The sequence below is a fragment of the Musa acuminata genome, chromosome BXJ3-6 (assembly GCF_036884655.1).
Source record: "Musa acuminata AAA Group cultivar baxijiao chromosome BXJ3-6, Cavendish_Baxijiao_AAA, whole genome shotgun sequence".
Taxonomy (NCBI): Eukaryota; Viridiplantae; Streptophyta; class Magnoliopsida; order Zingiberales; family Musaceae; genus Musa; species Musa acuminata.
Genome location: NC_088354.1, coordinates 10,050,432 through 10,075,808, shown reverse-complemented (window position 1 = coordinate 10,075,808; position 25,377 = coordinate 10,050,432). Strand labels below are relative to the sequence as shown.

Genomic DNA, 25,377 nt, shown 5'->3' with positions numbered 1-25,377 from the left:
TATATATATATATATATATATAAGACTATCCTCCCAAGTCTCATTTTCACATGCATTCTTTGATTTTAGGGTCATTAACAACTTATAGAACTCAAAGAATTGTGTGTATGTATACACTCTTATAGTCAATTTCTTGATTGATGAGTTGAGAATGGTATGCTCGTTTTTCAATTGTATATATCTTTTATGAAAGGAATATATGTAAATGGAAAATCTTAATAGTTAAAGTGACGCATATGATGGATTGCAATTAATTGGGCTAAATGATGTATTCATTCCAAATCTTATCAGGGATAAATGCAAGGAAATCCCAATTACGTACTATTTCTTGATGTCCTCAATCTGTCAAGAGTGCTAAGTTTCTTCTTGTCTGAGGTCTAAATGCGATGAATTATTATCATCTCATATTTTTTTAATACTAAAATAATTAAATTTTTTATTTTATATTTTTATCTTATTTAATATCTTAAATCTCTCTCATTGTCGTTTTAATGTTGTATGGTCTCATGGTTTTCGCCTCCACCTTGATCCTCTATGTTTTATCATCTCCATATGATCAAATGTGAAGAGGAGAAAAAGATAGAAAATAAAAATTAAGAAAAAAAGAAAGGAATAATACAATATGGAGAGAATGTGATTATAACGAGATGATAACAAGAGCGAAGCAATGGATGACAAAAGACAACCATGCGTGTTTAAGGTGTTAGAAAAAAAAATAAGAGCATTAAATAAAAAAATTAAAAAATATGATGTATCATAAGACTTTTCGAAAGAAATCATCAAAAATAAAATAAAATGATAGAATTATATAGGTTGGATTTAGCACATAATTCAATTAACCAAAGCTTTTAGATTGAATGGAAGGCCAAACATATCAATTTCAGAATGCAAAGGTTTGAAAAAAAGAATGAGAATAAGAAAATAGTTTCATATTATTAAATCCAACGTAAAATAAGTGATGATTAAGAAGAGAACAGTCTCACAATATTAAATCTGACATAAAAATCGAGTGAAAACTAAGAGAACAATCACATAATGTTAGATATGTACATCGACATCCACATTTCAGCTTTTGACCCCCACAAAAATATATTTTATTCAAAACACAAAAAATCTATATCGATGCTCGTTTTATTGTGTTCCTCCTAAGTGAAAAATAAACAGCATAAAAGATTAGAAATATACACAAAAAAGAGTAATCCGATTCAGTGGCAGCTCTATCGAACGCACTCATGTCATTTTATATACCGATGCGAGAATCTCGCGTTCAAAGCAGTCGCCAAAGATTGGCTTGTTTTTGATGTCTGCTTTCGGCTGCGGAATAATCGATCGGTATGGTTGAAGGCGACCACATGATGCACACTTTCTCGTTTCCTAGTACGAGGAGTCAACGACCACCGAGGGAGAGGGGACAGTGACATCGAGACAAGGATGATTCTCCGCATGCAATTCATGACATTAAGGCTAAGGCTAAGGCTAAGGCTAAGGCTAAGGATTTATCCTTCACTCTTCATTTCACTTTCGATATCCGTTAATCGATTCGAAATCAAAAACTATATATATTTAGGTGCATCGATTTTACTTGATGAATTTGATACGATATGATCCGTTTTTCGAATCATTTAGTATCATTAAAGTGTTTAGAATTCGGATGATGAAAAATATTCATTTTACTTTAGTTTGATTAAAAGACTATATCAATGATTTATCCAATAAAATTTCAGCTTGTAAGTATTCGTTTAATAAACTTAGTATGAATATATATTAAAAAAATATTTTTATACATCAACTTGGTTAACACACAAAGATCGTCAACCGGTAAGTTGGCATGATTGATTCTCTGTCGAAAGCGCAGGTCCCTTATGAATATTTTTTCTAGTTACCGTGGAGAGTAGGTGTTGCAGGCAAGACGAAGGAAGCTATAGGAAGAGCCAATGCGGTAGGAGTGGCTCAATCTTCAAATGCTGAAGCTTGGTTTGGGAGCTAGGCGATCGCTCTTGCTGAGTAGCTTTTTGGCTATGCCTCTGGGCTATGTTGATAACCTTGCACAACAGGTCTACACCGAGGGTGTCTCACCTCGACTCCTATGATGCTCAAGTCAGGAAAGCATGGGGAGAAAGATAATAGTATTAGTAATAAATTAAGAGAGTAACAAGTTTATTTGGCCTATATGTCTCGGTTTGGCCTGGGGCATGACTTTTATGCTTGGCATCGAGTGGAGCAGATAGGCCTCCGCCAAGGTTCCTCTTACCCAGCATAGTGAAAACATTTAATGCGAGTGGCTTAACGGTGTGTGCTCCCAACGACAGTGTTTAGGGACTATCAGGATGACGCCTCCGATCGGGCTTCCTTGCTTCTTTGGATCATGCAAGGCGTGATCCCCTCATCGTTCGTATGAAAGAGAAGGCTAGTGAAGTCGGGTCATACCATCGACCATTAATGTAAAGCTAGATTTATTTTTCCGACTACGAGATCAATGAGGAGTGGTTCCTGTAAGTTCATTTCGGAAAGTCAAAGCAAGTGACGTGACCTCCTGTCGGTGATCGCAAAGAGTAGGTAGGTGGCTCTGAGTCTTCGTTTAGGTATTGCTTATGAGTTGGGGGAAGTGAGAAATGTCAAGATTATCGATGATACTCGGCTATTATGATATGTTGAAGAGACTTTTCCTCAATTCTTATAGATGAAGTGACATCTCATTGGTTTAACATGTATTTTACATGCTTTGCTTTGCTAACGTTACATGTTATATATTTTAGTTTATCTATAGCCTAATTCTAGACTGATAGTTGAACTCTAAAGATATATACAACCTATTTTTTAAAGATAAGAAAAGAAGCCTAACATGGCTTTGTCACATTATAGTAATTAATAAATAATTCCACACCTGATTTTGATGGTCGGCATACACATCACAAACACCTTTCAACTCAAAATTTTTAATTAATATAGTAGCCTCCAATATATATTATTATATACTCTCTTAACTATCTCATGTCTACTTTATGTGAGCTCGTTGTCATAAGTTCACACAAAATAATGCGCATTAAGTTTTCACATTGCCACTATTTAAGCATGACCTTTTTTTATATCTAAAGTATTATATTAATATGATAAATTTAAATCCACATACTAAAAGTTACGATCTAAATTCGACAAATTTAAAGTAAAGTAGCATAGTTGATAAAAACTTTGGCTATGATAGCGAGGTATTGGATTTGATTCCATAAGTGGATCAATCTATACAAAAGAAATCTTCCATGCACACAAACATATACATTTGTGTTCTCTTTGGATTAAGAAGAAGTTTACAGACTGAAAGGTATAAGATCAAAGATGAGAGAGAGAGAGCACTTTCGTACGTAGTATGAGAACTCAATGGATTCCTATATATACTCGCTGTTTAATGCACTGTAACTGTGATGTCTTCAGCTAGTCCGCCCACAGCCGCAGATCCGTGTGGCAGTCCGCCACCCGATCCCAGTCGAACTCTTTCTGCATCGCCGGCGGAGTCACCAGCAGTCCCCTCGCCATGTCCTCCAGCAACTCCGGCATGTTGAACAGCGCCTCCTCGTCCACGAACACAGACGGCGGAGTCACCAGCAGTCCCCTCGCCATGTCCTCCGGCATGTTGAACAGAGCCTCCTCGTCCACGAACACCGCCGGTGGCCTACATGCGGCCTCGGGAGCTGGCTTCGGCGGCGATTTCGGGTCCCACGGTCCGAACATCTCGGCTGCCTCGACCGCGGCACGGCGGACGTCCTCCGCGGCCGCCGACTCCGCTCGGGGCAGCGCCCAGGCCGAGTCGGGGAAGTTGAGGCTGGCGGACGCGCCCCGGAGCGCGATGACGGCCACGTCGTGCGCCCTGGCCGCCATCTCCGGCGTCCGGAACGTGCCCAGCCATATTCGGCTCTTCTTCCGGGGCTCCCGCACCTCGGACACCCACTTCCCCCCGTTGCGCTCCCGCACGCCGTGGTACACCGGGTGCCGCGTCTCCCGGAACTTCTTCCGCCCGGCCTTCCGCTTTGGTGACTGCCCCGGCGCCCATGCGGTCGAGAGACCCGAGGACGAGGAGGAGCACGAGTACGAGGAGGAGGAGGAATCCTCAAAGTCCATGATCAGAGCACAGAACGGAAAGGGCGTGCAAGCTTCGAGTTGGAGACGTCGCTGACAGGTATTTAGCCTAAACACACACACACACACATATATAGTGTGTGTGGGAGTGATAAGTGGATGGTAAGGGAAGAAGGCGTTCCAAGTCGAAGCCCGCCGCGGGCGCCACACTCCAGCGATGAGGTTTCACAAGAGAGAACAGATGAGGAATAAGAAAAGCGCAGGGCTTCCACTCGAGGAAGACAAACGTCGGGCGACTGCGGCAGCAGCAGAAGGAAAACGTGTTCCATCTGCACCTTCGTCTTTTTCCTCTTGGGATAATTACGGAAGGCGTGGAAGCACGCTCGACAAATCTGACGGCCACATCAACTCAGCAACCGGCGTCGAGTACATTGCTTTCACACTCCTACGGCCAGCGTTCCCCTTCCGGTCTCTTATCCTCTCGCTAAAGCACCCTTTTCCAGGCTTCGATGAACATAGAGACTCTGCATCTTCCAGAATCCAAATTGGCTTCGTTGCAGCCACCGTGAGGGCAGTATTCTCATTGCTTTCACTGCACCCACCGCGTGCATGCCAAATTACCCATTCCAGTCCAAGAACGGTTCGCATGGGTTCAATGTCCGGTTCGAAATCGATCGATCCATCACATGTGGTTCACATCATCAAAATCTGATCTATCCAACCGGGCTTGATTTGAAGTCGACGATCATTTAATAGTTTTAGAAAGGTCGATTTAGAATATTTTTAAGATTTATGAGATAAATCATATACGAGAAGATTTCGGCTTGAATTCAAATCAAATTAAAATTACATATGCTTAATTTTATCATTTGTATCATAATCAAATCATCTATATATTTTTTGCAAGTGAAATCATGAACTCATACAAAGACCAGTCTGGGCTTGTAGTGGGCCTCAATGATTCGTCTTACGTGTATTAACTATGAAGCACCGGAAATCTCAGTGTTTTGCTGCAATCAGAAACCGAACACGGATATTAAAGTCCAAGCTGTCATCGAACGGGCCCATCCTCATGTGACTCCAAAATGTATTTGTGCCATCATTTATACGCATGTATATGGTATTTTATATATATTGATTATTAGCCTAATTAATCTAAAGCGTAACCCTTAATTAATGGCAAACTTAGCACAATATTAATAGTGCTAGTGTGGATTCACATTAATAACCTCAGAACTTGTTAAAGGTGTAGAAGAAATTAAAGGAAGGACAGGGGTATTTATGTCAAATAGACAAGAATGCTATTTAAGGGCCAGCGCTCGAATCGCCAACAACGCCGTAACAACACGGAGCGCGAGTGTAAAGGGAGCGCACCGCCAGTGGGCAGATAGGTGACGGTGGTGGCGGTGGAGTCGGCTTCGGCGACGGAATCCAGCATCTCTATGCCTTCTTGGTGCAAGGTCAGAATACGATCTCGTCTTTGATCCGCTCTGGCGGCAGAAATCGGCGTCGCTATTCCCTGTTCGTTTAGGATTAGGGTTAGGGTTTCGAGATGGGTATAGGATTTTGTTAGGGTTTGGGCGTTCTTACTCTTTGGTTGCCGTGTAATTCTTGAGTTTGTTGCCTTGTGTGATTTTGCCCTGAGTTTTATCTCCGATCCGAGACAATTCTTCTGGTGGATTTCGCTGCCCGATACAGAAAAGAATCGGGGTTGGCGCTCCAGGAGCCAATCGTTTAGGATTCTTCTGCCTCGTGGACCTTTTTGCCTGTTGGGATTTTAGATTCTCGAGAAGATGCGCGGCAGGGCACCTGCAGCGGGAGGACGAGGAGGAAGAGGCGACAGGGGACTGTCACCTCCTGCTGCCGCAGCAGCTGCCAAGACGAAGAACAATCGATCAGATTGGCATCGTAACCGCTTTCTCCATCGGTCCCGCCGCAACAGCTTGAGCCCACCGAACAGGGATAGGCCCCGGCGCTCACCAGGCCGCCGGAGCACCTCCGTTGAACGCAGGAACTATGCCCCTTGGCACTCAGATTATGCACGACAGCTCCACGACGAACCCTCACTGCCACCCCAGCTCCATGGCCGGCCCTCGCCGTTTGGATACAACAGTTATGAGATCCCACATAGGTTAATGTTGCCTGGTGATCCATCTAACTTGGATTCTGAGGTGAAACCGGGCTTGAGACTGTCTCATTGGATCAAGGATAAAGACATTCTCCAGCCAGGCAATGGGGCACCAGGGATGTCATCTTTGGGGCTTGAAACGCAAAACTCGCATTATCGAAGATCGCTGTTTTTGGATGATGGATCCCCTCAAAATTTATACTCACTACCTGCAGATGTAAACTACTCACATGATGCTGCCGTACTGAAACTAGACAATATGGGAAGAAGCAAAGGCTCTTTGAATGTGGGGCACCATGACTACCATGATCAGTTGAGAAATCCCTATGACGAGAGACTGGGAGGGAAGGCTTACTTTAAGGACACACCTTTTGCAATGACAGATCCTCCATTTCCGAGGCTCTACGGTGGTGCCTCATCATCCAGCTTCCCGAAAGATGATATGTTGGGCTTGTATGACAATCACCTTCGCCGGCCATTGGATGGTTCCATTAGAGATGCTCCAATCAAGTTTATGGACGATACTGTGGAGAGGATTGGGTACAGTCAAAAGCAGTTCTCTGAGCCAGTTAGATGGGCCCCACTTAGTCCAGCTGGAACCGAGCCCCGATACCGTGGCTATGATGAGATCAACCGGAGAGAGCTCAGTGATCGTGAATTTCTTGTATTGGATGACATGTATGAAAAGGTGCCATGGGGTTCTCGTACTGACCATCGTGAAAAAATAGGGTCATCTTTCAGGGATCTGGTAGGAGTTAGGGTCGGTGAATTGGATACTTCTCGAAATGTTACAAGCGAAAGTAGCCTCTGGGACAAGCAGCGTTCTTTACATGGAGATGCGGACTTGGATTATCGTGAGGGTAAAGGCATCACTGTGGACTATGTAGATAGTTCTGCTAGTGGGCATCTGGGATACAGAGTAAAACCATCAAGAGTCCATGAACTAACATCTCTCGAAGAAACATATGCTTTAGGGATTGATGCTGCTCGTACTAGTTACAAGGAAAGACCTAAGAGTCCTATGTATTCTGGTCATCGAATGGATATTTATGGACAGGTTGTGAGATCGCCACGAAGGGAGTCGGAAATGGAAGGTCTTTATCAGCTATCATCAGAAAGGATGACTAGAAGAAAATATGTTACTCAAGAAAATAGTTACATAAATGAATTTGATCCAAGAAGTGTTGCATCCAATGATCGAACTGCTTTTAGAAGGATCTCCTCACCTGGTGTTACTGATGATATATGGCCAGAAGAAGAAAGGCAAGGTGATATTAACTCGAAAGAGTTGGATTTTGGCCATACCAAATATAGGTCACTTTCTCATAGAATGTCTAGGTCTGATGCTTGGTTGCCTTCTGGGGGGACCTTCAAACATGTGGAACATGGCCATGGTATGAGCTTAAAAAGACGATTGAGGCCTGGTCCTTCAGAATCCCGTGGTCCATATACTTCTGAGAGAAGAAAGGAGTTTAGACCCAACAAACTCTGGAAGAAGGATATAGTAGACCGGCATGATGGTCTGAATCATGATGGAAATGTTCCACGAGATGATAATGTGCGAGTAAAAAGAGATCCAGCTGAAGGTTCCGAAGAGTTTAAGCAGCAAGTGCACAAGGCCTTTCTTCGTTTTTTTAAGTCATTGAATGAGAATCCACAGCAAGTGAAAAGATACCAAGAGCAAGGACCAGGGAGTCCTCTTCTTTGTTGCGTATGTGGCAGGTCTGTCTTCTTCATCTGTGGTAGCCTTCAGGAAGTTGAATGCTTGGTTCAACTTGCAACTGAGAAGTACATGATTGGCACATCATTAGTTGCCTTTCAACTGCTCCAATTACGATTAACTGAAATACCTTTATTGCAGCTGCAAGAAATAAGCATGTTCCTATCTTATTCTGCTAGTTGATTAGGACTAAATATTTTCGGTTTAAATTAAATTTGTTTTAGTTGTAGAGAAGGCTTAAAAGAGTGCTGTTTGTTACCTGTGCTAGAACTGTTGTTGAAAGGATCAACCATCCACAAAGTAGGATGATGACTTCTGGAGCCAAATGATTTGCCTTGGCACTTTATCGTTATACATAACATGGAGGCAATGACAACTTCCTGTTCATTGAACATAGATTGTGAAGACGAGTGCTGTGAAAATGGTACTGTGTGGATGAAGGCTGATTTGTAGGAGCCTAAGTTGTTCCAAGGTTATAAATGTTTGTTAGTTCAAGTTGATAGATACGATAGCAAGATATTTAAGTAATCATCCATCTATTGGTATCAAGTTGGACTTTCAATCCCATCATCCAATTATTGGCATTAAGTTGGACTTTGTTCTGGGATTAACCTATTGGTAATATGATTAACTATTACTTTCCAGGAATAATCACTAATGCTATGAATCTGCATTTCACTCGTAAAATTCACGTGGAAGAGTAGATGGTTTGTCTTTGCTGTTTGATTGGGTCTCCATGTGTCGATCTAATCAATGAGATTCCTTCCTAGTTGTTGTGATTTTGGTCTTTTGATTCCACATAAAACACTTTGTCTCCTGTTGATGTAATATTGGCCTTCCAATTCCTCATAAAACATGGTTTCCGTAGTTGATGCGACATTGACCTTTTTCTTCCACATAAAACACTTAGTTTGAGCTTCTATTTTTACTTTTGGCATGTCTGGGATTACAATTGGGATACCTAACTTTCCTTGCTTGTAATTTGGTACCAAATTCAGTTGTTTTCTTTTGACTGTTAATATGGCTTCACTTTACATTTGGATATCTGTTTTCTTGATTTGTTTTAAATTAATTGTTGGTGTTTAAGTTGCCCTCGACAAAAACACTATGGTAGGAAAGATCGATGTGGTTGACTCCAAATGCTTGGAACATCATGACTTTTAATTTGTTGGTCAATTAGGGTTTAGATTTTTCTTCTAAATTATTTGAGGGAGTCATTTTATTGTCGATCATCCCTTGCCTGTCATGCATTCAATTTTCGATGATTATTGGTTATTATTGCTTGTTATATATTCTTTGTTCCTGTTTGCTTTAATTAAAATATTCTTAATTATGAATGCTATTTGGCATGGTTCGTCTTATCGGTCCATACCGGTGTACTAATCAGATGTTGGTATGGTACGTACCGATCCATACTGACGTATCGACACATGGTACGATGGGGGGCAGTATGCTGTGGTACGGCGAGCCTAGCTATTTGGCTTAGTTTAGTTGGATTTCATTCATTGGAATTGTTCATTAAGTAACATATACATTTGATATGTCATATAAGAAGAGAACAGCTGCCTTATTTAAGTTAAATGGCACTAAGTACTAAGTTAATGTTTTGTGCAAAGGCGGAGACGATGTTGCAAGATCGACTTACTTCTAGGTTGATTGGATATATGCTTAAATGCCTAGAAATTTATATTACTTGAACAGTTTTCTTTTCTTCTCCTTTCGTTCAGCATGTCAAAGGAGTTTGTAGATACACACAGCTTGGTGGGTCACCTGTATCACTCTGGCAAGGTGGGCTTAAAGACAGAACACTTGGGTCTTCACAAAGCCCTTTGTCTCCTTGTGGACTGGAATTGGCTCGTGGCTCCTGACAATTCCAAGATTTACCAATCTGGAGCTACTGCTGAAGCTAAGGCTATGAAGGAGGATCTGATACTTTGGCCGCCTGTTGTTATCGTCCATAATAGTTCCGTTGAGAAAAAAGTCAGTAACAGCCAACAAAAAGTCCTGTCTACTGAAGGCATACAAGAAATACTAAGAGGTTTGTTATAAATCACCTCTGGCTTCAAATGCTACCGATCCATACCAAAATCCTGCCACTTATCTACTGCTATTAGTTCTACGGTTGTGCATGGGGTAGCCGTTTTCCTAATGTTACTGCTATCTGGTTAGTCGACATCTAGAGTTATATGAGAATGTTCTGTCAAAAGTTATGGCTTTCTTTTTAACTGTGTATTTTGTTTGCTAATAAAGTCCATTGTTATAGTTTATCAATTGGGTATGAAGCTATTGCCATGAATACAAAAAGCAGGGATGGGGAATCATGGAGAAATTGCCCCCCATAAAATAAACTAATTCTTTGATGTGCATGGTTTAGTTGAGGCACATTGGTGGTGCCTAGAATGTTTTCTTCCATCTTAGCGTCCTATTAATAGGACATAGTGTTTTTTTTCTTTAATAGTTGTATATAACTTTTGTTGCTTTTGGATTCCAGAAATGGGGTTTGAAGCTGGGAAGACGACAATTTGCCATGGGAAACCTGCAAACCAGAATGTGTTCTTGATTAAGTTCTTCCCGACCTTTTCTGGTCTGCAAGAAGCGGAGAAGCTTCACAACTGCTTTGCTGATGGTAACCGAGGCAGACAAGAGTTTTATCAGAGGACTGCCAGCAAAAGTAAAGCTAACGGTGAACGTGAAGCTTGTTTCAAGAACTTCCCGTTTCTTTATGGATACCTGGCAGTTGCAGAAGACCTGCCTAAGCTCGATTCAGAAACGATGAAAAGATGCTTGGTTAAGAGCAAGAAGGATATCGAAGCCATCGCCGATGCCCCGTTGAATATAGATTGAACACCTGGAGGTCGAATCTACTGTGACACAGATTGTCCCTTCGAAATATATGCTCTGTGAATGGTTTTGTTTTTTGTTATCCATATGCCAACAACATCTCTCTCTCTCTTTTTTGTTTTAATCTTCTTATCATCTTTTTAAACTGGAAGACACGTCTTATCGTGGCAGGTTAGTTGACAGTATCTCAGAAATGTAATAGCTTTTGTGTCATATTGTTTCATAAGCTTGTGACTGAGTTGTTCGAAACATGTATCTCAGCAGAATTTTTATAATCTAACAAGCAGTGACACTTTTGCGCTTTTTCTTGTTGAGAATTTTCAGTAGCTCAATCTTATGATGATGTTTGGTTCTTTGGGTGTACGGTCAGCTGGAAAGTACAGAAACCTGTGGAGGTCCAACTTACGTGCATGAAGAAAGCAAAAGTTTTTGGGTGACACTTTCTGGTCATTTTCCATTTGTTTTGTAACAGATGCTGTGGAGGCTGGCTAGGCATCAAAACCGACAGCGGAAGAGTTAATTGTATCGGTGCGGAACGCATCACTCTGCAATGTTAACCCTTTTGTTTCTCCATCGGTAACATGTCAGTTTCTCTGGGGAGACCGGTATCATTGCTGTCGGATGTTTTGTTACTCCCCCAAGACACGATTCAATCCAACTCTGAACGAATGCTGGTGGGCCCCTTCAGACGCTACAATCAATCAATCAATCAATCAATCAATCTCAACTTCGCTTTCATGCTACGCTCGGTTTGCTCAAATTGTCTGACGAGCAAAATTTCGCTAGGAGGCTACGAGATAGATACATCACCGATGGGGACGAAGAACGCAGCAGTTCCATTTCAAAAGAAGAGGGGGGGGGGGGGCTGAATCATCTTCTGAACATGCCAGTTTGCATCCAGTGACCGACCACCAGCATGGGCTCCACGACCTTACCTTCCTTCATCCATGATGGCTTGATGGCGTTACGTGATGACAGAAATAAAGGCCTGCCTTCTCCTCCATCAAGGTGATCAACGCGTATGGCGACAAAATATTAAAGCGTATGGTGGAGAAGAGCGCCCAGCAGTAGCAGTAGCAGTAGCAGACGGACGGATGATATTAAAGCAGCTGCCGATCGTTATATCCAAACATCATGCTTTTGTGGGCAGGCAGATTTGATCGTGATCATCAAAACGACAGAGACTGGCTTCGTATTATACTCCTACTAGGAAAAGATCGATCTGCAACACAATTTCAACACCAAAGTAATTAGTATAGTATAGGCTTCAAGATCATGTACCAAAGCAATTTGACACGGAAATAATTCAGAATCAATATGCGGGAAAATCATTCGTGCTCATCGATCTTATAAAGTTGAATTGTCAAGCATCTCTACAAAGACACAAAAAAACGAAAAAGAAAGAAAGAAGAGAATTGGTCTCTTACCAACAATAACAACGATGACCTTTGCCGTATGAGCAATTCCCGGGAAGTGATGATCATAAATATATCAAAAAAGAATTGGTCCCTGCAAGGGGCTGCTGCCTGCTCTGCAAGTACATCAGATTCCAAAAGAGAAAATTGAAATTAAACCACGAGACTATCAAATTGGCATCTAAGTTTCCACCACCAACCAAGCCCGATGGATGATGGGTTTAACTGAGAGAGGACAAAATGAGAACTAGCAGCACGAGTGGTTCAGAGGCTCATGATGTTATGTGGAACCAACCCATCATATTCATGTTACCAACAGGGGCGGGCGTATTACACCTACATTTTACTTCAATAGATAGAGATAGTCACAACAACAGGTAGGGTAGGGAATTAAGATGGGCAACTGCCACCAAGTGAAGTAGTACACTACACTCTTCCACCGGAGTCTAGCAAGTTTTTTTTTTTTTTTGCTAGAAGAGCTCGAATTCCGCGTCCTCTCCGTTCGCCCTGAAATCAAGACACTTACCTTCTTTTTTCTTATGCAACATCAGGGGCGTCCCAATCTCATGGCTTCTTGGTGTCTCGGGTGGTGCTGCACATCGGATCAGGGCCCAATTTAATCCATCAAAGAATGTGTGCTGCTTGATCTCGGCGGCACCTTTGACCGATCCCAATCTATTTTCCGGCTCCTTTACCAGAAGCCCTCTGATCAAATCCTTTGCATGAAAGCTAACGGATGGGTTCTCAGGGAACTTCAAGCTCTGAGAAACCACATTGGCCAATGTTTCCTCGTTTCCAGGTCCTCTGAAGGGTGTTCTACCAAAAAGTAATTCGTACAATAAGATCCCAAAGGTCCACCAATCCACGGCACTTCCATGTCCATCTCCTCTAATGATCTCTGGTGCTAGGTATTCATGGGTCCCAACAAAGGAGTTGGAACGTGCATCAGTCGGCTCCACCACAAGTTGCGGAAGTGGTCTTACCTGTCCACCTACTTCCTTCCGTGTTTTCTCTTGTGTGGAGGATAGCAAACGGGGTGTGAAGCAAGAAACTTGAACCCAAGATGGTCGAAGACAAAGAGGGTCAATGCAGCTATTTTCAGCACAGGGTCCTGAGAGCTTCTTTGCAGACTCCTGTGTGCCTAATGAGGAGGATCTGACAAGGGTCGGGCTTACTGAGCATCGGAGAGACAAGTCAAAATCGGAGAGCATGATATGACCATCTTCACGAACCAGAATGTTTTCTGGTTTTAGATCACGATAGATCACACCCAACATGTGTAGGTACTCCAAAGCAAGTAGGATTTCCGCGACATAAAACCTGCAGAAAGCATTGATAAGAACCAAGTTTGTAGCATAAAGAGGCAACATCCACCAAAGTCAAGAACAGCAATGACAGCAGTCTTAATCCAAAATGGACACTAAAAACTCCACTAAAACAAAAGCCAACTGATCATTCCATCTGAAATCTAAATCCATCTGATGAAGCATATCCTATTCTACTGTTTTATACACACAAACTCATGATTGTCGATAACCAATTGTACAATGGTGATAAATTAGTACCTCAAAAAATAAATCAATATGCTTTGAACTAATCTGTATCTGGAAATTTGCTTCTGACAAATCAAACACTGATTCGTTATGGACTGATCTTCCTTACCCAACTAATCTCTATTTTAGGATGTCTCTGTTTTGCTCATTTCATGAAAGAAAATAAATTTAGAATATTTGATCAATCTTAATTGGATTTGATGATGCGAAAATTCACATTTATGTCTCGTCAAATGCTTAAAATATCCTATTTCCAGTAGCTACTCCAAAACGATAGTAATTCAACATGACTATGAGTCAAGCTCTATGCAATGGATATCGACAGCAAAAAATTGCTTTTCTGACAAACATGCAATATCAAAGCAATATATAAAAATGAATAATCTGATTTGTATACCTAGCAGCAGACTCGGTGAAACTCCTACAAGGTTGCCTCTGTCGAAGGACATGCAGGTCACCTCCGGGGCAAAACTCCATAACTAAACATGAGAGGTTCTCTGTCGTAAAATGAGCATAGAGGGTAGGAAGGAATGGATGATCCAGCATTTGCAATATCTCTCTTTCGGTTTGTGCTCTCAGCATCTTCTTCCTGCTAACCAGGAATTCAACATCCATGATCTTCAATGCAAATAAGCATTCGAAACCAGCCAGCTCAGCAAGATAAACAGTTCCAATATCTCCACAACCAAGTCGTTTGAGGAGCCTAAAATTCTTTAGACCTAAACTTCCTTGTTGGATTAGGATTTGATGGATGGCCACCCATCTTAGATCCTTTGACATGTGAGGTCTACAACCTTTTGAACTAGCACCGCTCTGATGGCTCTCCTCACTGATGCTAGTGCTGCTACTATAATCCCCAATGCTGCTTTTCGAGCTGTGAGAGCACTCCCCTTTTTCTCTTGATCTAGAGAATTCACTTGATTTTACACCGATAGCTCTACTACTGCCATGGATATTTGGGCTGGAAAGAGTTTTGTTTGCACCGGTATCAATGCGCTCCTTACCAATCACAGCAGCAGGATTCAAAGTGCTGGTTGCAGGAGTGGCAGGTGCCTTAGGACGACGAGTTTTGGTTGTAGGAATAGTACATGCAGGAGTGGTAGGTTCCTTAGGACGACATGATTTGGTTGTAGCCGTAATACATGCAGCAGCGGAAGGTTCCTTAAGACGACATAATTTGGTCGTGGGTGTAATACATGCAGGAGTGACAGGTTCCTTAGGACAACATGGTTTGGTTGTAGGCACTGTAACACCACCTATATTCACCTCACTATGCTTGGTGGAAACATCGGGTGCTGAAGCTGGCTCAGGCTTTCCTTTCTTTCTAATGGCCTTGTTCCTGTGTACTGGCTTGGTTAAATGCTGACTTACCATACCCTTGCTTGATGCAGCAACTGCCTGTGAGCTTGATGTGGATGCTTTTGAAACTGATTTTCCCTTCTTTTCGGTCTCTACTGCAGCTGATTGACTTTCAAAGGAGTCCTCTGACGTTGGATTAATTACATCTTGGATTCTGATCTTAGTTACCTTACGTCTATTGAGAACTGAAGATATAGGAGATGAAACAGCATTATTATCACTTGATTCAGAATTTTGCACTTGACCAGGTACGGTTGCCTTTTTTGATGGAACTGCTGTGACCCTTTCAGGCATGATGGATATTTCGACCAAATTTCTCTGTCCTCCATTTATAGGAAGACAAGAGTCACTCGATTGAACCACCACAGATGCATAAAGCTTCTTGATCGTTCCAGCTTCAGAAGTCCCAGATAAGCTAATTGGCTTTGATAGCCTCTTCATGGCAGCCATCTCCGATGCCTGGGAAATGCATAATCTTCTCAAAGCCTGTTTTAAGGTGACGGATTCTGATATTCCTATTCCTGATGGTCGAGATGCTCCAACCTTGATGGGCTTCTTCAAAGCATTCTTCTGCAACAAGTCAACATCTGGCTTACTCATAGGACCAAGCGCCCCAGATGAGGTCCGGAGATCAATTGTTCTCAAAAGTTTACCAAGATCATCTTCAACATCATGACACTTCCCGTCTTGTACATTTGTTTTGAGCTTAATCCGTAGCATCTTAGAACCACCGTAGTAATTATCCAAGTTCGACTCTTCAACTGATTCAACAATCTCAGAAGTACCACCTGATGAACCCATTTCTAGGTGATTCATGGCTCAATCAGACCTGAGAACTCTACCTTGACCTCAAGATCAGAGACATATCAAAATGGAATGCAGCAGTGATATGAGCCACCAAGCTCGCCTTTATACATTCCATTACCGTACTCATTCTTGTACTCAAATCACCAGAGACCATGAACCTGCAAACGAATGAAAAGGGAGTATCTATCTTTAAACTACGACTTCAGAGAGCAAATCAAAATTTAATATGTAGTATGAAGCGACCCAACAAGAGTTTTGTGTTTTACCCCTTGATTGCATTATTAAGCATCCAAAGGGAAATAACCAATAAACCAAAAGCACAGAAAGAACTCCGGCAAAATACTAACTAGGCCACCGGAAAACATCATCGTTTTCAGACATCTCGGGGTAAAACTTCCAGTGTCCCTTTTCTTGGCGCAAATTATACGCGCGAGACACATGCTGAGTAACCGATCACACTAACCAGATCAAGAACCCATAAAAACCGTCAAGAACTGCACAAGTCCCCGTCAAGAAATCGACAAAGATTAGACGTCTAAAAGAATGTCATCGTCACTCCCATCGGCAAGAAGCCGCTGCATCCAGTCTCACCGCAGGACAGGCAAAACAGGAAAAGACACCGAACGCACCAAAAAAAGATTCACAAAGAAGTAGTAGTGCTGCTGATTACGCACTCGCATTGTCATCGAATCGAGTAGGAAAAGGAGGAAAACGAAGACATCTTCTCGGAAGAAATCGATCTGCGAAAACTAGCAAGAAGCTCCAAGAACTCGACTAAACGGGACGAAGAGGACGCCGTACCGCGAATTGATCCACCGCCAATGCCGGTACACATCCGGATCGACGAACCGAGTCGACGATCTCACTCAAGAACCACCGTCCGGAGCTAGAACCCCGATCGGAAATGGCGGATCGACCGGTAGTTTCCGAGGGTTAGGGTTTTGAGAGCGCAACAGAGAGAGAGAGACAGACACACACACACATACACACACATCACGAGGAGGAGGTGGAAAAAGAGACCAAAAGAACAGAAAACAACAACACAGTAAAAACACAAAAGAAACAAAAAAATAATATATTAATTATAAAAGAAAAAGAAAAAGGATCAAAAAAGCCGTTTGATTTTACCCTTCTTAATAAAAAAAATGTTTTTTTTTATTTAAGTTATAAAGTCCACGAGAAAATTAAACGCCTCCACAGAGTAAAATAAACGAAGGAAACCAAATAGTGAGGATCAGGAAATCGAGATCAGACGGCTCAGCAGAAAAGACGCCGCCCTTCGTTACGATGGACCCCGCGGTGGGTCCGCCTTCGCTTCGGTGCCAGCCCGGGGCGTCGCTGACGACAAAACAAGGCCTGTTGGTCACCGCATATTACACCCTCTGCCACCCCCTCCACCCAAGTCTTTAATTAGCTTATTACGGGATCTGATGAGCCTGTAGAGCTTCACCTGCTGGCATTAATTTCTCCATGCTATCTCAAGTTCTTTAAGTGTTTGGATCATTGGATCCATCCCTGCTCACTGTTTCTGTATGCATGCCACTGGATTTGGCTGCAATTGAACTGCAACATACATGCAAGCCACCTTGGAATGCTTGAAAGTGGGGGCTGAATCATTTGACCACACTGTACATTACTCAGGGTGGGAGAAGAATGGCGACAGGATTAAAATATATTCAAGTCAACACATGTATCATTAACTAAAGCCTAATGATTCCAAAAGCACATGGTGGAGGATGATCTCACCATTTCTTGGATGTTCTCCCTCGTGCTGTTTCTCGGTCTACTCGACTGTTCTCGATAGCCAACGTACCTTTCAGAGGCCTTTCGTCGAGCACATACAGCTCGCGATAGTATCAAATGGTTGCTTTCGGATGGGCAGTGATTCGTCCCAGAAAATGAGCTGCCGCTGCTTTGGTGTGGTGGGACACCAAGTCTTCGATTGGTGTAAAACACAAAAGGGTTGCGGTTGGGGAATTACCCTCATGGTCATTGTAGCAAGCAGGTGGTGGGTGAATCTGCTAAGCACCTCTACATAAGAAGTACAGATCAGAGCTTAAAACATCCGATGATCCTGTTAATTGCAAAAGCGATGCAAGGACTGGATTGGGCTCCCTTGTGCCATCTATTACGGTACATGCACTAAAACAAAGGAAAACTCCGAGACTCTAGCTGTAGTGAAGCATTGTCCGGCTATCTGATAAGCTAAAATGCGGAATGCATACGAGGGAGCGGCTTGGATGTTGATGGAGATATCATCCTGGGTGAGAGATTTACGAACTCCAGTGCTTGTATTCTGACTTCCAATGGATAATCCGCGACGCATCCGATCCTTGGGCCAGCTCCACTGCACCATTTGGAAGAAAGCTGATCCCCCAACTGATAAGAACTAGCTTTCCGCTTCGAATTGATCCTCTCCAGTATTGCTTTCTTTGGCACGTCGGCTTTGGGACTCTGAAGGCCACCAGAGAGGGACCTTTTGTAATCAGCTTGACCTCTAGCAGCTTGGGTTGGCACTGATGGTTCCCCGGTTGTATTCTTCGATACTTCAGGCAAAGCCAGCCGTGGAGGAGTCTTGGAAACTTTCATGGCATCAATCACCTTTTCCAGCTGAGACTTTTTTGGACCATCGTAGTAATCTTCGTTTGACGATGATAATATCTGAGGATTAGAACAGGTGACGAAAAAGAAACGGTTAGCAAGAATTTTCTGATAATAAACTGTCGACAAGAATCCATGTCATTCCACTAGTCATAGCTGTAATGCTACATCAAACAGGCAATGCAACTGCAGAATACCTGAGTGTTATCCAGATTAATCCCATTTTCTCTGAGGAAGTCTAAGAAGAAGTTGAAGTTCTCCTCGGTTGGCCGGTAATGCCCACTGTATGCCCAAACACACTGCAAAACGGTCAACCTTGGTGTTAAATGTTGCCAGGTAGCGATTGCTCTATCGTATAGGATGATCAGGGAAATCATTGGAACCATGTATAATCAATCATAGTTAGGTAGTGAAATCAAATAAAAATAATGTTTGTTAGGATATATTTGATTAGATAATCTGCCACATCCATCAACATAAGTTTTTATCCATGGAAGCACAAAAGCAAACAGGAAGTAAAAGTTCTGGAAAAATGGCAACACATCCAAAAAGGGATGAGATAATTGTATGACAGCTATAGTCAAAGAGATCAATACAGCGGTTTATCGTACTAGTCAAAAGCATACATCTATGACAACACATCCAAAAAATGTTGGTACATAAACCAAAATTTGAGAATGGATCAGTAATACAATGTGAAAAATCTCAATTGGTGAAAAGTATTACCAAGTCAAGAAAGAAATGTCAATCACATGACAACCGAATGAAATAAGATGCTTAGGATAAGGAAGGTATCAAGATTTGAATAAGTATGAAAGATTTTTGAATGACAAAGTTAAATTAAGCATTTGACTTAGGTGCACCGTATAGATCTCAATTTTCTCGGGATGATTGTGTTAGTGGTCGGGTTGAAACAAGCACCACAAACAAGATACATAAGGGGAAAAAAAAATAATTACGAGAAGTTCAGAGCACCAAAAGCTGAAAGATGTTAGATAAATTACAGAAGAAAAAAACTAGCCTAAGATTAACCAGTCTTAAAAGTGAACTGGTTCGGAAGCTATTATGTAGTATGAATTCAAAAACACCTCTTTCTGTGGCGTAGTTCTATCAATTTTTTCTTTTCCGGCTGTTTATTTTTTGACATTTCACAAGCTTTAGTTAATCCTTAGGATTACATGCAAATTCATTCATGCTAGATTTATATAATTAACCAAAAATCAATCGTATCACACATTTTAGTGTATTTGTACTGGAAATTAGGTATCAAAGTGCAAGGAAACATGAAAATGGAGAATATTTACTCCTCCTGTGAAGGACATTCTTGTAAAATTAAACTTCATTTTATGGTACCTTAAGTATCCCATTTTCTGCAGTTAATCTTCCAGCTGCTCTGGTGGCTCCTCCGGCAAGAAAGCTGGAATGGTGAAAGATTCCTTTCTTTTTCTGCGTAAGTTTAAATAGCAAGTTATCAACTTGAAAGGAGGCAATTGAAAGGAAACACAACCCTTTTCATCAATATAAATCTAACAATCAATGCAGGGAAACCCTGGGAGTTCAATAATTTACCTGACCAGCATATAGTCTCCCGGATGTGCTTATGACAAAAATCCATTTTGTTTCTTTAGTCCCTGAAGTGGTATCAAGAAGCATTCCAGAAAGTTTGTGGATAATTTTACCATCTATTGGAACATACTCATAGTGCTCTCGTTCTTGCTGAAAATAAGGAAAAAAATTAATTTGCAGTGTGGAGCTGTCATTCCAGATAGATAGAAAAATAGCTGAAAGTATATTTAGCGTTCCTCCATCAACGATTGAAATTAGGTTGTTGTGTTTTCCACAATGACCAATAACAAGTAGCACCTGACAACCTTTTTAGGAAAGTGACACAATTTAACATAACAGAATTATTTACAATGTTTGAAGCAAGATTCGTAATACCGTACCGTATCGGTGTTTCGACCTGGGCTCGGTACCGGTACAGTACGGTGTACCGAGTAGTACATCCAGGTATATCGAGCGGTATACTCAAGTGCACCGAGCACTGTAGACTGATACAGTGCATTGTTACAGTGTACTGATGCACTGTACTGGTGCTATAACAGTGCACTGTACTGGTACAGTGCTACAGTGCACTGCTACAGTACTACACTGGTAATGCCTCTCCTTTAACTTCCTCAGAAGATTGTGGAATGGAGAAGCATCATCACCATATGTTAACTATATAAGAAGTTCAGCTTTCATCAACTTGTTCACTCATCTACCAAAAGGAGGCAATACTAGTGTTTTTGGGTTACGTATATATTAAATAATATGATTTTTCTTCTTAAAATATAATCATCTTGCAGAAATCTGCTTACTGAAGTAATTATGCAGAGATCAGCTTTCTGTTGCCTTCAGCAGAAAATACATTCTATTTTAACCCAATTATGTTCAGGAATTGAAAGAGATGCCTAAAAGCAATGAAACCTTACAGGGCCAAGATACTTGACACATTGCTTCCGAAGTAAGGACCTTGGACAAGCTATAAGATCCAAATCTCTGCCATCACCAATATCCAACCTGCATAAATGTCAAAAAGGTTTTTTATTAATTGAATCAATGGAATAATCAGCATTTTCACTAGATAAGATAGGTTATTACTAGAATGTCTCTCTCCACGAGAGATTACTTCAATTATATTTTTCTCCCAAGCATATGCCAACACAAATACAAAAAGAAGATCAACATGAGACAACAATTCATGGGCTTCATGTTGTTGTCTCACCTGTCTCATAGACACTGTGGATTACATCAAGCAGTGCATACCCAACACTGAACATGGTTCCTTCGGGACCTATCTCGTACCATCAAGTAAACAGAACTCGAAAGGTATAGAATCTTATGCCATTACCACTTTGACTGAATTTTAAAATTCACCTTGAAAGAAAAAAAAAATCAAAGAAGAAAAAAACATGAAACAAAAACCATGAATCTGTGCCATGTAGCAGAATGATGATGGTTTAAGTTCTTACCAGTAGAAGAAAGGTTGGCCAGCTTCACTTTTACACCATTCTTCATAGTAGAAATGCAGGTTATGGCCATACCGATGTCTTGGATCAATCTAAAATGCAAATTTTAAAAGGTGCATAAATAACTAAAAAGGCATATTGTCATATCCAAAATACAAGAACAACTTTTGAGTTTCTAGACCAATTCAAGCAGGAAAAGAAAAATTCACAATCAGTCAATATTGATAAATTACAGAGCAAGTGAAACAAAAGGTTAGATCTAACTCTAAATTAGGAAAGATTAGCATATTCCAGCTAAGTTATTGAAGGAATTTGCCATGAGTCCAACAGTAATGTCTCTTCGCACGTTTCACTCAAGTAACCTCAAACAATAGAGTTGGAACACAACGACAAAGCAAAGGCAACCAGTCCTCTATGTTGGGCACAGGCCCATTAGTTCAGCCCATAGTGGACTTTAATAACCCATAACCTATATCAACCTATAATTGTTGCAGCTAGGGCTGAAAAAGAAGAGGGCAACGGTGGCTGTGGACGTGGTTGAGAAAAAAGAGAGAAACCGCAACAGTGATAGTTAAGGGCAGAAATACAAGAGAAAGAAAAGATAAGAAGACGAGAATAATGCAGAAATCATTCTCAATCATCCAAGCAGTGTTCTCACATCAAGTTAGATCAAATTTATAGTAAATTATTGTCGTGATCACGTGAGGAGTTTTTTGGATATCGTGCACGATGACGTAATCATTATATCCTTGTTATTCTCTTGTGATTATTGTTTAGGTTTTGGATAAGAGACTCTGAGATTTGTATGTTCATTATTTTTATAGTAGATCTGTTTCTCTGGCTTGTCTCATGGTTTTTACCTTTCGTTTTAAAAGAATTTTTTCATGTAAATCTTGATATTCTATATTATTGTAATTTTCGATTAATTCCGTTATATTACGACATGCTAGTATTTGTTCGTATACAATCCATCACTTTACTGACCATCTCCACGACTACAACAGTAAATGTAAGTCTACAGCAAATAAATCATTGACCGAAAGAAAGAGCAGAAGGATGTCTTATGTACGTACGGCTTCAATCCAGTGCAGAAAAGCCAGCTTCAGGGCTTTCTCGTCCTTGGACAGGCCTTGACCGACCTGCAAGCATCAAACATATACTAACTCTTCGTCGCCTAGGTTTTCTCTGTGCCATGAAGAAAGGGAAAGGGTAAGTAAGGAGAGGAACCAAGTAACCGGCCTTGGAAGCGTTCAAGCAAACGCGATTCCACCGCGAGATCGCCGACTCGTGCTTCATGTGATCGAAGAACGACACCGTGCTGTGACTGAGTCGAGCGAAGTCTATCGCTTGCCACCTTCGCGAAATTTCGGATATTAGCATATAAAAGATCCAACGAGACCAGGAAGGAAGGGGAACCAGATGTCCCGAAACCCACCAGAGCTCTTCGGCGACGACGGCGGAGTCCGCCAACCTGCGGCGGGTGCGGTAGCTCCTGTACACCTTCTGAAGCTTCGTCGCCGCCATCGACTCGGGCGGGTCCGGAGATGGCGCGCTTCCATCGCCGGAAGCCGCGACGCCGGGATCCCGTGGGAAGAGCGAGCGATCGCCGCCGGTCTCCAGCCCGACACCCTCGCGAGGTCCGGGGAACGCCGATCGGGGCTCACCCGGAGAGGGAGGCGCCTCGGTTGCGAGCGGGAATGCGGGCGGCGGAGCGTGGTCGAAGCTGCTGCGGATCAGCGCAACTGCCTCCACCTTCATCGGTCGATCGATCGATCGATCCAGCAAGAGGATAAACACAACGCAGGGGAGGAGGAGGCGGAGATGAAGAGAGCGAGACTGTGCGCTGGGAGCGGGTGGGGAGACTTGAAGGGCTTGTACTGCCTGTGATGATCGAGCTCTTCTCTGTCGATATATAAAAAGCCGAGGAGAGGGAGAGTGGCGCAGTGAAGTAAAAATAGCAAACGCCGTCAGTATTGAGAACAACGGCGAATTAGGACACGAATAAAGCGGAGGTAGGCTTTTGGTCGGCCCGAAGGAGGAACCAACGGGGGGACGCGTCGCGGCCGAGTGGCCCGCCGCGTTAGCTCGGATCGACCCGCCTCTCCGGTGTTCCGTGGAAGAATCGCCCCACCCCGTACACGCTTGAAGTAAGTTGTCGGTTGATGTCACGTTGAATTGTTATCGACTGTAGTTGCTTTATCTATTAATTTAATTAATATATTATGTCATTATTAATATACAGTGAGAGAGACGTTGATAGGTTGAATAATTTATTTTTTATAAAATAAAAAATATTATACATAAATAAATAAAAAGGATGTTAATTAAAATACAAAATAATTTTATAGATAATTTATCAAAAAAATCTCACTAGTAAGAGGTTTTTATTAGATTGCATTCCATAATTTATTTTTATTAAGAATATTCTTTTTTGAATAAAATATTAATAATAACATTTGAATAGTGAAGATGGAGAAGGGTGGTAAAGAAGGTGACAAAGTGAAGATGGAGGAGAATAGGATAATTTTAGAAAAATAAAAAATAATCTAATAGTTTAGTTGAATCGATTTGATTTGATTTGATTCAAAAAAATCGATTCAATCCTTAAAAATCTAATCTAATCAAAGAACAATCATCATCTTTTTATGTTTATATTGAGGATATTTTAGTCAAGTAAAAAAAAACATTGATAAAAATTATTTATGGGACATTATCTGGTGAAAACACTATTAATTTTTAAAATAAATTATCTATTTTTTTAGACATATATATATATATATAGTAATTTGATCACATACTGACAGAAACAATTTGTTTGGTCATTTAAAATGCAATAAAAACACACGTCCGATGTCATGAAACATTTTAATACTCGATTGACATCAACCGATCGAGGATAATTACATGACTCGGTCTGTGGTTGCCACGACCGAGGGCGCGACACAGTACGAGAACGACGAGGTTACGGGCAGATGGATGTATTTGGCTTTCGGTCAGAACAAAGGTCCCGAGAATCACGATCGCACAATTATTGACGCGCAGTGACGCATCCTTTGGTGGCCGCGTTCACGGGGTGTTGGACCGCATCCAATCATTCGACTCTGCAACCTATTCTCGTTTCTCTCGTGTCTCGAATGGGCTTCAAAGTCTTGGCCAGGTGGAGCTGTTCGCTGGTAACGTGGACAAAGACGAGAATGACCGACGTACGAACAACGAAATAAGAACCGAGGAGCGGGGGCGGCGGACAGGGATTCGTCCCGTTCGTGGATTGGGTCGGTGCATGGCAGACGACTAGAGTCGTCGTTTCCAAGTCACCGGTCAAAGTCACCGGTCGAAGTCTAACATTCGAGCTTGTCATAAATTTGATTCTATATGAGAGATTCGGAAAATAATCCTATAAGAATTGTGCATGAGATATGCATTTAACAAAAACTTTTGATGCTTAAATTAGTAAGGATTAAAAAAAATAAAATATATATTTTTTTAATCCGTAAAGGGATGTAATTATCATTTTCATAGCAAAATAATTCATGAGAGATTTATGAAGAATCACTAATGTCATTTGATCATGAGGATATGTACCAAATCGTCAAACATTATGATTATATAATGAGTCATGTGGAGGTCTATTATGTGACATGATGTTAGGTTGATGACCGACGTACGAACAACGAATGTAATTTCAATGTTATCGTTGATGTTTGATATTTCAATATTCATGGGATACTAATGTAATTTTTTTAAATTAAAAAAATTATCAACTTGATTTAGTGAGAAATTGATATGATTTATATTTTCTATAAAATAAAAAATTGTTTTATTTATTTATAAAATTAAATTTATATTTATTTTTATGATTATATTTTTTAAT

At 41.4% G+C, this 25,377-nt stretch overlaps 4 protein-coding genes and 1 long non-coding RNA gene across 5 annotated transcripts; 1 reads left to right on the top strand and 4 right to left on the bottom strand.

The window, feature by feature from the left end:
- Window positions 1-3,220: 3,220 nt before the first annotated feature.
- On the bottom strand, window positions 3,221-4,267 carry LOC103988382 (dehydration-responsive element-binding protein 1F-like). Its single transcript, XM_018827628.2, has one exon. It carries the CDS (start codon window positions 4,111-4,113, stop codon window positions 3,430-3,432), a length of 684 nt encoding a protein of 227 aa, XP_018683173.2. The 5' UTR covers window positions 4,114-4,267; the 3' UTR covers window positions 3,221-3,429.
- A 1,142-nt stretch (window positions 4,268-5,409) lies between these two features.
- On the top strand, window positions 5,410-11,063 carry LOC103987718 (uncharacterized). Its single transcript, XM_009406101.3, has 3 exons — window positions 5,410-7,921; window positions 9,647-9,957; window positions 10,411-11,063. Exons 1-3 carry the CDS (start codon window positions 5,865-5,867, stop codon window positions 10,761-10,763), a joined length of 2,721 nt encoding a protein of 906 aa, XP_009404376.2. The 5' UTR covers window positions 5,410-5,864; the 3' UTR covers window positions 10,764-11,063.
- A 1,392-nt stretch (window positions 11,064-12,455) lies between these two features.
- Window positions 12,456-16,862, bottom strand: LOC103987717 (serine/threonine-protein kinase D6PKL2). Its single transcript, XM_009406099.3, has 3 exons — window positions 16,696-16,862; window positions 14,126-16,052; window positions 12,456-13,495 (listed from the first exon to the last, which is right to left on the bottom strand). Exons 2-3 carry the CDS (start codon window positions 15,901-15,903, stop codon window positions 12,646-12,648), a joined length of 2,628 nt encoding a protein of 875 aa, XP_009404374.2. The 5' UTR covers window positions 15,904-16,052; window positions 16,696-16,862; the 3' UTR covers window positions 12,456-12,645.
- Window positions 16,863-17,486: 624 nt separating this feature from the next.
- On the bottom strand, window positions 17,487-17,779 carry LOC135641096 (uncharacterized). The gene is made up of 2 exons (XR_010497570.1): window positions 17,641-17,779; window positions 17,487-17,520 (listed from the first exon to the last, which is right to left on the bottom strand). It is a non-coding gene; the product is annotated as an uncharacterized LOC135641096 (long non-coding RNA).
- A 167-nt stretch (window positions 17,780-17,946) lies between these two features.
- On the bottom strand, window positions 17,947-23,436 carry LOC135641095 (IQ domain-containing protein IQM3-like). Its single transcript, XM_065156139.1, has 9 exons — window positions 22,942-23,436; window positions 22,746-22,860; window positions 22,580-22,645; window positions 21,510-21,598; window positions 20,970-21,057; window positions 20,065-20,211; window positions 19,849-19,941; window positions 18,693-18,794; window positions 17,947-18,555 (listed from the first exon to the last, which is right to left on the bottom strand). The coding sequence occupies exons 1-9, from the start codon at window positions 23,262-23,264 to the stop codon at window positions 18,100-18,102; spliced, it is 1,479 nt and encodes a 492-aa protein (XP_065012211.1). The 5' UTR covers window positions 23,265-23,436; the 3' UTR covers window positions 17,947-18,099.
- Window positions 23,437-25,377: the final 1,941 nt, after the last annotated feature.

Coding starts and splice junctions, on each gene's coding strand:
- LOC103988382 (XM_018827628.2), bottom strand. CDS start 4,113: ATGGACTTTGAGGATTCCTCCTCCTCCTCGTACTCGTGCTCCTCCTCG.
- LOC103987718 (XM_009406101.3), top strand. CDS start 5,865: ATGCGCGGCAGGGCACCTGCAGCGGGAGGACGAGGAGGAAGAGGCGAC. Junction 7,922..9,646: donor CTTTGTTGCGTATGTGGCAG/GTCTGTCTTCTT, acceptor CCTTTCGTTCAG/CATGTCAAAGGAGTTTGTAG. Junction 9,958..10,410: donor CATACAAGAAATACTAAGAG/GTTTGTTATAAA, acceptor TTTGGATTCCAG/AAATGGGGTTTGAAGCTGGG.
- LOC103987717 (XM_009406099.3), bottom strand. CDS start 15,903: ATGAATCACCTAGAAATGGGTTCATCAGGTGGTACTTCTGAGATTGTT. Junction 13,496..14,125: donor TTCACCGAGTCTGCTGCTAG/GTATACAAATCA, acceptor TGCTTTCTGCAG/GTTTTATGTCGCGGAAATCC.
- LOC135641095 (XM_065156139.1), bottom strand. CDS start 23,264: ATGAAGGTGGAGGCAGTTGCGCTGATCCGCAGCAGCTTCGACCACGCT. Junction 22,861..22,941: donor GTCGTCGCCGAAGAGCTCTG/GTGGGTTTCGGG, acceptor AATTTCGCGAAG/GTGGCAAGCGATAGACTTCG. Junction 21,058..21,509: donor GGCCAACCTTTCTTCTACTG/GTAAGAACTTAA, acceptor ACATTTATGCAG/GTTGGATATTGGTGATGGCA.